At 41.6% G+C, this 12103-nt stretch overlaps 1 protein-coding gene across 3 annotated transcripts in view; it reads left to right on the forward strand.

Moving 5' to 3' along the window:
- Nucleotides 1-11674, forward strand: part of LOC139468604 (uncharacterized) — a 52419-nt gene extending 40745 nt beyond the window's left edge. For all 3 annotated transcript variants that reach the window (XM_071250724.1, XM_071250725.1, XM_071250723.1), the window contains exon 4: nucleotides 8924-11674. In XM_071250724.1, coding sequence (XP_071106825.1) covers nucleotides 8924-9128 — 205 coding nt within the window. In that variant the 3' untranslated portion in view covers nucleotides 9129-11674. The remainder of the gene's footprint in view (nucleotides 1-8923) is intronic.
- Nucleotides 11675-12103: the final 429 nt, after the last annotated feature.

A 12103-nucleotide genomic window follows, 5' to 3' on the forward strand; every position in this document is an offset into this window, starting at 1 on the left:
TGGTATATATACATCACTGTCTCCTTAGCCTAATGTGGTATATATACATCACTGGATGTGAAGGCTAATGTGCTATATATACATCACTGTCTCCTTAGCCTAATGTGGTATATATACATCACTGGATGTGAAGGCTAATGTGGTATATATACATCACTGTCTCCTTAGCCTAATGTGGTATATATACATCACTGTCTCCTTAGCCTAATGTGGTATATATACATCACTGGATGTGAAGGCTAATGTGGTATATATACATCACTGTCTCCTTAGCCTAATGTGATATATATACATCACTGGATGTGAAGGCTAATGTGGTATATATACATCACTGTCTCCTTAGCCTAATGTGGTATATATACATCACTGTCTCCTTAGCCTAATGTGGTATATATACATCACTGGATGTGAAGGCTAATGTGCTATATATACATAACTGTCTCCTTAGCCTAATGTGGTATATATACATCACTGGATGTGAAGGCTAATGTGGTATATATACATCACTGTCTCCTTAGCCTAATGTGGTATATATACATCACTGTCTCCTTAGCCTAATGTGGTATATATACATCACTGTCTCCTTAGCCTAATGTGGTATATATACATCACTGTCTCCTTAGCCTAATGTGGTATATATACATCACTGGATGTGAAGGCTAATGTGGTATATATACATCACTGTCTCCTTAGCCTAATGTGGTATATATACATCACTGTCTCCTTAGCCTAATGTGGTATATATACATCACTGGATGTGAAGGCTAATGTGCTATATATACATCACTGTCTCCTTAGCCTAATGTGGTATATATACATCACTGACTCCTTAGCCTAATGTGGTATATATACATCACTGTCTCCTTAGCCTAATGTGGTATATATACATCACTGTCTCCTTAGCCTAATGTGGTATATATACATCACTGGATGTGAAGGCTAATGTGGTATATATACATCACTGTCTCCTTAGCCTAATGTGGTATATATACATCACTGTCTCCTTAGCCTAATGTGGTATATATACATCACTGGATGTGAAGGCTAATGTGGTATATATACATCACTGTCTCCTTAGCCTAATGTGGTATATATACATCACTGGATGTGAAGGCTAATGTGGTATATATACATCACTGTCTCCTTAGCCTAATGTGGTATATATACATCACTGTCTCCTTAGCCTAATGTGGTATATATACATCACTGGATGTGAAGGCTAATGTGCTATATATACATCACTGTCTCCTTAGCCTAATGTGATATATATACATCACTGGATGTGAAGGCTAATGTGGTATATATACATCACTGTCTCCTTAGCCTAATGTGGTATATATACATCACTGTCTCCTTAGCCTAATGTGGTATATATACATCACTGGATGTGAAGGCTAATGTGCTATATATACATAACTGTCTCCTTAGCCTAATGTGGTATATATACATCACTGGATGTGAAGGCTAATGTGGTATATATACATCACTGTCTCCTTAGCCTAATGTGGTATATATACATCACTGTCTCCTTAGCCTAATGTGGTATATATACATCACTGTCTCCTTAGCCTAATGTGGTATATATACATCACTGTCTCCTTAGCCTAATGTGGTATATATACATCACTGGATGTGAAGGCTAATGTGGTATATATACATCACTGTCTCCTTAGCCTAATGTGGTATATATACATCACTGTCTCCTTAGCCTAATGTGGTATATATACATCACTGTATGTGAAGGCTAATGTGCTATATATACATCACTGTCTCCTTAGCCTAATGTGGTATATTTACATCACTGTCTCCTTAGCCTAATGTGGTATATATACATCACTGTCTCCTTAGCCTAATGTGGTATATATACATCACTGTCTCCTTAGCCTAATGTGGTATATATACATCACTGTCTCCTTAGCCTAATGTGGTATATATACATCACTGGATGTGAAGGCTAATGTGGTATATATACATCACTGTCTCCTTAGCCTAATGTGGTATATATACATCACTGTCTCCTTAGCCTAATGTGGTATATATACATCACTGGATGTGAAGGCTAATGTGCTATATATACATCACTGTCTCCTTAGCCTAATGTGGTATATATACATCACTGGATGTGTAGGCTAATGTGGTATTTATACATCACTGGATGTGTAGGCTAATGTGGTATATATACATCACTGGATGTGTTGGCTAATGTGGTATATATACATCACTGGATGTGTAAGCTAATGTGGTATATATACATCACTGGATGTGTAGGCTAATGTGGTATATATACAACACTGGATGTGTTGGCTAATGTGGTATATATACAGCACTGTCTGTGTAGGCTAATGTGATATATATATACAGCACTGGATGTGTTGGCTAATGTGGTATATATATATAACACTGTCTGTGTAGGCTAATGTGGTATATATAATCACCGGCTGTGTAGGCTGATGTCATGTACATCACTAGGTGTCTACGGTGAACGTTACTTTTTCGAGACTCCGTCAGTAGCGTCAATAGCTCACTCTCACTCAAGGCATACTTTCATCATTAAAAACCTGGTCAGTTCACTCCGCTCTGTGACTGCGAGGAAGCGGCATACTCTCATCATTAAAGGCTTCGTCAGTTTACTCTGCTCTGTGCCAGCAAGGAAGCGACCTTCTCTCACCATGAAAGACCTTGTGAATTCACTCCGCTCTGTGCCAGCGAGGAAGCGGCCTACTTTCACCATTTAAGACCTCGTAAGTTAATTCTGCTCTGTGCCAGCGAGGAAGCGGCCTTCTCTCATCATTAAAGGCCTCGTCAGTTCATTCTGCTCTGTGCCAGCGAGGAAGCGGCCTTCTCTCATCATTAAAGGCCTCGTCAGTTCACTCCGCTCTGTGCCAGCGAGGAAGCGGCCTACTCTCATCATTAAAGACATCATCAGTTCACTCCGCTCTGTGCCAGCGAGGAAGCGGCCTTCTCTCATCATTAAAGGCCTCGTCAGTTCATTCTGCTCTGTGCCAGCGAGGAAGCGGCCTACTCTCATCATTAAAGACATCATCAGTTCACTCCGCTCTGTGCCAGCGAGGAAGCGGCCTACTCTCATCATTAAGGAGTTCGTCAGTTCACTCAGCTCTGTGCCAGCGAGGAAGCGGCATACTCTCATCATTAAAGACCTCGTCAGTTCTCTCCGCTCTGTGCCAGCAAGGAAGCGGCCTTCGCTCATCATTAAGGTCCTCGTCAGTTCACTCCGCTCCGCGCCAGGGAGGAAATGGCCTATATTGATCTTTTCTACTGTGCTGGAAAACATTAATCTTACTAGGAGAATATTTAGAAAACTGAAAAAGTTTCAGGGATTTTATGAGACAACGAAATTGAATGTTTGAGAGCGACTTGAGCATATGGAGTTTTTCTGTCTCTATTGATCCCGAGATTATATCCACGTGCTCGGACCGCACTCACGTGACAGCGTTCTAGCATTGAGGGACTGCATTGAGGGAAACTATTACCGAACAGAGACGTGGAGGTACATGATGTAAAAGTTGGGATGTAGAGGTATATGATGTAAAGGTTGGGATGTAGAGGTATATGATGTAGAGGTATGTGATGTAGAGGTATATGATTCGGAGGTTGGGATGTAGAGGTATATGATGTAGAGGTATGTAATGTATAGGTATATGATGTATAGGTATATGATGTATAGGTACGTGATGTAGAAGTTGGGATGTAGAGGTATATGATGTAGAGGTATATGATGTAGAGGTATGTGATGTAGAAGTTGGGATGTAGAGGTATATGATGTAGAGGTTGGGATGTAGAGAATGGGATGTATAGGTATATGATGTGGAGGTTAGGATGAAGAGGTATATGATGTAGACGTTGGGATGTAGAGGTATGTGATGTAGAGGTTGGGATGTAGAGGTATGTGATGTGGACATTGGGATGTAGAGGTTGGGATGCAGAGGTTGGGATGTAGAGGTTGGGATGTAGAGTTATATGGTGTACAAGTTGGGATGTAGAGGTATGTGATGTAGAGGTATATGATGTAGACGTTGGGATGTAGAGGCATGTGATGTAGAGGTTGGGGTGTAGAGTTATATGATGTGGGCGTTTGGATGTAGAGGTATATGATGTAGAGGTTGGGATGTAGAGGAATATGATGTAGAGGTTGGGATGTTGAGGTATATGATGTAGAGGTTGGGATGTAGAGGTATATGATGTTGAGGTTGGGATGTTGAGGTATATGATGTAGAGGTTGGGATGTAGAGGTATATGATTCGGAGGTTGGGATGTAGAGGTATATGATGTAGAGGTTGGGATGTAGAGGTATATGATGTAGAGGTATATGATGTAGAGGTATGTGATGTAGAAGTTGGGATGTAGAGGTATATGATGTAGAGGTTGGGATGTAGAGAATGGGATGTATAGGTATATGATGTAGAGGTTAGGATGCAGAGGTATATGATGTAGACGTTGGGATGTAGAGGTATGTGATGTAGAGGTTGGGATGTAGAGGTATGTGATGTGGACATTAGGATGTAGAGGTTGGGATGTAGAGTTATATGGTGTACAAGTTGGGATGTAGAGGTATGTGATGTAGAGGTATATGATGTAGACGTTGGGATGTAGAGGCATGTGATGTAGAGGTTGGGGTGTAGAGTTATATGATGTGGACGTTTGGATGTAGAGGTATATGATGTAGAGGTTGGGATGTAGAGGAATATGATGTAGAGGTATATGATGTTGAGGTGGGGATGTAGAGGAATATGATGTAGAGGTATATGATGTAGAGGTTGGGATGTAGAGGAATATGATGTAGAGGTATATGATGTTGAGGTTGGGATGTAGAGGTATATGATGTAGAGGTTGGGATGTAGAGGTATATGATTTAGAGGTTGGGATGCAGAGGTATATGTTGTGGACGTTGGGATGTAGAGGTATATGATGTGTACGTTGTGATGTAGAGGTATATGATGTAGAGGTATATAATGTGGACGTTGGGATGTAGAGGTATATGATGTAGAGGTTGGGATGTAGAGGTATATGGTGTACAAGTTGGGATATAGAGGTTGGGATGTAGAGGTATATGATGTAGACGTTGGGATGTAGAGGTATATGATTTAGAGGTTGGTATATAGAGGTATGTGATGTGGACATTGGGATGAAGAGTTATATGGTGTACAAGTCGGGATGTAGAGGTATGTGATGTAGAAGTTGGGATGTAGAGGTATATGATGTAGAGGTATATGATGTATAGGTATGTGATGTAGAATTTGGGATGTAGAGGTATATGATGTAGACGTTGGGATGTAGAGGAATGTGATGTAATGGTATATGATGTAGAGGAAAATGATGTGGAAGTATATGATATAGAAGTTGGGATTTAGAGGAATATGATGTAGAGGTATATGATGTAGAGGTATGTGATGTAGAGGTTGGGATGTAGAGGTATATGATGTAGAGGTATGTGTTGTAAAGGTATATGATGTAGAAGTATATGATGTAGAGGTTGGGATGTAGAAGTATATGATGTAGAAGTATATGATGTAGAGGTATATGATGTGGAGGTTGGGGTGTAGAGGAATATGATGTATAGGTGGGGATGTAGAGGTATATGATGTATAGGCATATGATGTAGAGGTTGGGATGTAGAGGTATATGATGTAGAGGTTGGGATGTAGATGTATGTGTTGTAAAGGTTGGGATGTAGAGGTATATGATGTAGAGGTGGGATGTGGAGGTATATGATGTAGAGGTATATGATGTAGAGGTTGGGATGTAGAGGTATATGATGTAGAGGTTGGGATGTAGAGATATGTGTTGTAAAGGTTGGGATGTAGAGGTATGTGATGTAGAGGTGGGATGTGGAGGTATATGATGTAGAAGTATATGATGTTGAGGTATATGATGTATAGGTATATGATGTATAGGTGGGGATGTAGAGGTATATGATGTAGAGGTTGGGATGTAGAGGAATGTGTTGTAAAGGTTGGGATGTAGAGGTATATTTTGTAGAGGTGGGATGTGGAGGTATATGATGTAGAGGTATAAGATGTGTAGGTTGGGATGAAGTACAGGAGAAGAACTACCGCTCTGAATAGAGCGCCAACGAATATACATATATCATCTAATCCTGGGACAACCCCTTATATCTATATAATCTAACCCTGCAACGTATGTGTACAAGCTCACCATGGAAGACATCCATGCACCCGCTAACCCCAGGCCAATATCCACATATCCACATACACCAGTATACATCCAGTCGAGTGGCATGTTGCTTCCTCCACGTTTCGTCGACAGTATTGATCCCCGCTGTGATCTATAAGTTCAACCAAGCGTGGATGTAAGTGTCAGTCAAAACATTAAGATCAATATGTCTGCTGTGTTGCCTCTACTCAAACTCGGTCATAACACTACACATTGTCTACTACCATCTACATCCACACAACACCTTGTCGTCTACTACCATCTACATCCACACAACACCTTGTTGTCTACTACCATCTACATCCACACAACACCTTGTTGTCTGCCACCAACTATGTCCAACCATGAACATATTCCACACAACACCTTGTTGTCTGCCACCAACTATGTCCAACCATGAACATATTCCACACAACACCTTGTCGTCTGCCACCAACTATGTCCAACCATGAACATATTCCACACAACACCTTGTCGTCTGCCACCAACTATGTCCAACCATGAACATATTCCACACAACACCTTGTTGTCTGCCACCAACTATGTCCAACCATGAACATATTCCACACAACACCTTGTTGTCTGCCACCAACTATATCCAACCATGAACATATTCCACACAACACCTTGTTGTCTGCCACCAACTATATCCAACCATGAACATATTCCACACAACACCTTGTCGTCTGCCACCAACTATATCCAACCATGAACATATTCCACACAACACCTTGTCGTCTGCCACCAACTATATCCAACCATGAACATATTCCACACAACACCTTGTCGTCTGCCACCAACTATATCCAACCATGAACATATTCCACACAACACCTTGTCGTCTGCTACCAACTATGTAGAATGTGGAAAGAATAAAGAAGTTGAAATGCAACTGTCTTAATTGAAACTACTGCTTCTAAAATGTCATTCAAATACATAGGATAATAATAAACAAAACGTATTACAAGAAAATGTAAATATTACTACTCTTAATCTATGTCATAATGCTTATCATTCTATCTACCATCAAGAGTATGTCTAGATTGTGCCACGAAGAAGACCCCGAACCGCCATGTCTACGCACGATGAAGACTTGGGATGATTATGGAGGACTACGAAACTCCTCCATGGATTTGTTGAACTATTACCGCTTGAAATTGAAACTTCAATGCCCCACTGGCATCTCTACTAATCGATTGCAATTAATGAGAAGAATGGCAATAAATCTTTACGATGGCCACGATTGTGGGGTCGAAAGCCATTTAAACCAGGATATATGCTATCATTATGTGATGTAACTGCATATTCATATTTGTGCTAGTCGAAGATCTATTAGGAAATATTATTAGCAATGATAATCGAAGTTACTTTCCTGAACGGGAACACACACATGTATGAGGACAATGCGCTGATAACACCTATTACAGGGTATTGGCTCTTTAATTAGCTAAAAAATACCCTACGTTTAGCAAAATGTATTGTCTAAAAATCAATATGGCGAAACTAAAGCATTATGGATATTGTCCATGGCAGATAGACAGACTAACTTTTCCCTTGATTTCAAATGAAATTGGTTTATATTTGAGTGTGAGTTGATTCTTCAGAATTGAATTGTCTCAGAAGCAACATTAAATAACAAACGTTCCTCTCACTCTCTATGGAGTTACATCGAAAGACACGTTTCTGTTCAGAAGCAAAACTTGATGGATTTTACGTACTTTTTTTAAATGATGTATGGCGAGCAAGGAGAAAATTCAACGGAAAATCATTATAAATGCAACACCTCGCTAGTTACGTAAAATCAATCTTCTACGTGAAGCCATCCTAGACGAGCATGTGTATATATCTCCATTATGATAAAGAACATTACCACAAACTCGTCTGGTGTTGTGTGTGGATGTAGATGGTGGTAGACAGGGTGTAGCGTTTTGTGGGGAGTAAGTTCGTGGTTGGATGTTGGTGATGGACAAGGTGTAGCGTTATGTGTGGAGTATGTTCATGGAGTAAGTTCGTGGTTGGATGTAGATGATGATGGATGAAGAATAGCGTTATGTGTGGAGTAAGTTCGTGGTTGGATGTAGATGGTGATGGACAAGGTGTAGCGTTATGTGTGGAGTGAGTTCGTGGTTGGATGTAGATGGTGATGGACAAGGTGTAGCGTTATGTGTGGAGTGAGTTCGTGTTTGGATGTAGATGGTGATGGACAAGGTGTAGCATTATGTGTGGAGTGAGTTCGTGGTTGGATGTAGATGTGATGGACAAGGTGTAACGTTATGTGTGGAGTGAGTTCGTGTTTGGATGTAGATGGTGATGGACAAGGTGTAGCGTTATGTGTGGAATGAGTTCGTGGTTGGATGTAGATGTGATGGACAAGGTGTAACGTTATGTGTGGAGTGAGTTCGTGTTTGGATGTAGATGGTGATGGACAAGGTGTAGCGTTATTTGTGGAGTGAGTTCGTGGTTGGATGTAGATGGTGATGGACAAGGTGTAGCGTTATGTATTGAGTGAGTTCGTGGTTGGGTGTAGATGGTGGTGGACAAGGTGTAGCGTTATGTGTGGAGTGAGTTCGTGGTCGGGTGTAGATGGTGATGGACAAGGTGTAGCGTTATGTATTGAGTGAGTTCGTGGTCGGGTGTAGATGATGGTGGACAAGGTGAAGCGTTATGTGTGGCCTCGACAGCAGGCACCAGACGGACAAATCCACTTGTATTTAAATTTTGTATGTTTCAGAACACGACTGTACAGCGATGAACCGCCGCCTTATGATATCGTCACCAGCGACGAGTATTTAGCTCGCCATTGCCAGGCGCAGACTAACCTGGGCAACCAGGTAGAAGACAGCAGCTGCACCGGAAGTGAAACATCTACACTCGAACCTCCACCAACGTATGCAGAATTCATGAGATCGGAGGAGATGAGGACTACTCGGTTGTAACACAGATTGTTGGAAATACCTTTACAAAGGTGTATGCTCTGTTTGGGTCAGTTTGACCGGCTCCCCTGTGGGGATGTACCCGTGCGTCATGTTCGAAGTCGAGGCATGATGAGGTGGTGATGTGTGTGAGGTTCTGGGACAAGAGCAAGTGGGTAGGTCCATTGATATCACCTGAACTGTGCGCGATGGAATCGCGGAGTCCCTGATAGATTTCGGAGCTCTGATAAGAGTATGGAATAAACGTGTTGCTTCCGATTGACGTAAGACGGGGATTAAGCGACTGTGATTGTCGATCTTAACGGTCGTGCAGTCAGTGGCTGTGTCCATTGTATGACGCAGGTCACATGAACCCCACGCCCCTCCGATCCCAAATCACATGATCGAGGGACTAAAGCGCACATTGTCGTCCTTGTTTATGACATTGTCGGGGACGTGTTCTTTACACATGTTTTTTATACCCTGTAACATATTGAACAAACATCCCTGGGCACGCCATTTGATCAGCTGATAAACATGTATGAGATCACAACCATGGGCTGGATGTCAAACAAACAATTGGTCCACTGAAACAACGAAATATCTGCTAGATGAAGAGCAATAAAGACAACATTCCAACGATTGTCGTGGAGAAACAAACCAGCAAGTCATTCTTTCGCAGTTTTCAATGTTGTACCAGCTATATTTAGTAATAGTGGATAAAGTCAATACAATGAAGGCATGCTCGACCATTGTTGGTGCTGCGGGTTTGCATGGGACAGCACATTCCTTCCAAAAGCCCGCGTGATCCACTGACAGAAAACAGTCGCCTCAGCATCCTCATTTTCAGAACAATCCGACGAATGAATTTCACTTTTGTATTATGTCAAACCTTTATTGTTCCCATTTGTTAGCAGCATCGTGTCCTACCATGTGCTGGTCTACCTGCTCCTGGGTGACATGATGGTGCCTAGACGGTCTTGAACAGTGCTGCTTCTCTCTACGGAGTTTGTGTTCTGTCAGCCGGTGTTTGAAACGCCGAGTTTGTTTCAGAATGTTTATATCTTATCTACATATCAATTTGGTCGACTGGTTCGACGATCTTTATACGTGGCCATGTGTTTGTCGGTCAGTATACCATTACTAGAGTCTACATGTTGGAGTGACTGTGTGGTCAGGTGCAGGGTGAATGTGTCCGTCATCCTTCCTACTTCTTCAGATTACTATTTGTGCATGGACATGGAGTATTTAGTTGTGTCGCACGGTTGCTGGTGCTGCTGCTGTGCGCCAAAGATGTAGGCAGCCATTAGAGGCTTCAGTCTCAGCGGGGATATGTATCAGTGGGTGATGTCCCTTCAGCTCCAGATGCAGCGCTACTGCTTCCTCGACGTAGCGCCTGGCATTCCGCAAGACGTTGATATTCCACCTGACTGTAGCATGTTGGACGAGATACTAACATACAGTATACAGTGCATAAATATAACAACCAGAAACATCGCTTTAGAAATCGTGTCTGTGAGATCGGAAACTTGGATATTGTTTTTTGTCGGAGTATGATCGCATTAGTCTCGGATCCCAATAATTTCTTGTACCACGTGACTGTGTGTCCAACTGTGTTGGTTTTGTAACTATAGGTACATTTTGATGACTCTGGAAAAATATGAATATTGTTTTCTTCAGAATCATTATCTCAATATTTACTTACGGTATGGAATTTTATAGAAAGCGCTTTTCTTTTATTCATTAAAATCTTAATAAAATCAGTTGAAGGTTATCAAATAATCAAAAGGTTGGACGAAATATGTTTGTGATTCAATATTCCAGCTATGCGGTCTGTAAATAAACGAGTCTGGACCAGACAATCCAGTGATTGACATCATGAGCATCGTTCCACTCAATTGGGACACGATGACATGCATCAACCAAGTCAGCGAGCCTGACCACCCGATCCCGTTAGTCGCCTCTTACGAAAAGCATTGTCGCCTCTTTCAGCAAGCATGGGTTGCTGAAGAACTTTTCTACCCCGGATCTTCACGGGTCAGTGAATGATGAACCCTGTGCACACACACTTGGTGATTTGAGTAACTACACATATCGCTGTTTCATCTGAGTATCCCTTAATGTTAACAATCGCATCTTGCCTTGTTTGCCATATATCCACGGACTTATCTCTACCACTAAGCCAATACTTTTATAATGTGTGGCAGAGTGTGTGTTTCCCTCTACTCACACGCTGTTAGCTTTATAATGTGTGGTACTATGTGTGTTTGTTGTACAGGATGACCATGTAAATACTTTTGTTCTTACTACTGTTTTCTATATACTATGCTGAGGCCTTGGTGCCTGTAGCACAGACGAGGTGTGGATAGCGCACTGAACTACACACAGGTGCATTACGGCAATAACTTCTCGTAGAACCGTTAGCCCACCACTCATTGTCATCCATGTCGGCGCCGGCTGTATATTGCTCGGCTGAACGTGGGGCGCGGGGGATTTTATTTTGACGCAGAATATTTGTTCAGTCAGTACGTTCAATATTTTCTCTGAAAGAAGGAGACAAACACGTTTTTTGCCCACAACACATTATTTACAGAAAATCTAGCATGTTAAGTGAATGATGTACCTGTATTCCCTCTCGCCTAGAATATTAAATGGTCAACTGGCAACTGAATAATATCGGTGTCTGTTAGAACGTGATTGTTACAACAATGCTAATGATAGTAATAATAATGACTTTTAATGAAAACCAGACGTTTCATTCGATGGCATAATATTGCAATATGATCTTACAACAGCAAAACAATCAATGGCACACAGAAATATATTCAGCATTTGTACACGTGGCTGTATTGAAACACTTATTCTTCATAGCAAAAGCAACACGAACTGTTTCGAACAAAGTCTGCCAGATGTTTTGTATGGAGTATGGAGTATGGAGTAATGTCCCTGTGATGCCGGGTGTTCCCCAGTCAATCACCCCAGTCAACCAGCCACACACG

This window comes from Haliotis cracherodii, unplaced genomic scaffold (assembly GCF_022045235.1).
Source record: "Haliotis cracherodii isolate W230 unplaced genomic scaffold, xgHalCrac1.p SCAF_2, whole genome shotgun sequence".
Taxonomy (NCBI): Eukaryota; Metazoa; Mollusca; class Gastropoda; order Lepetellida; family Haliotidae; genus Haliotis; species Haliotis cracherodii.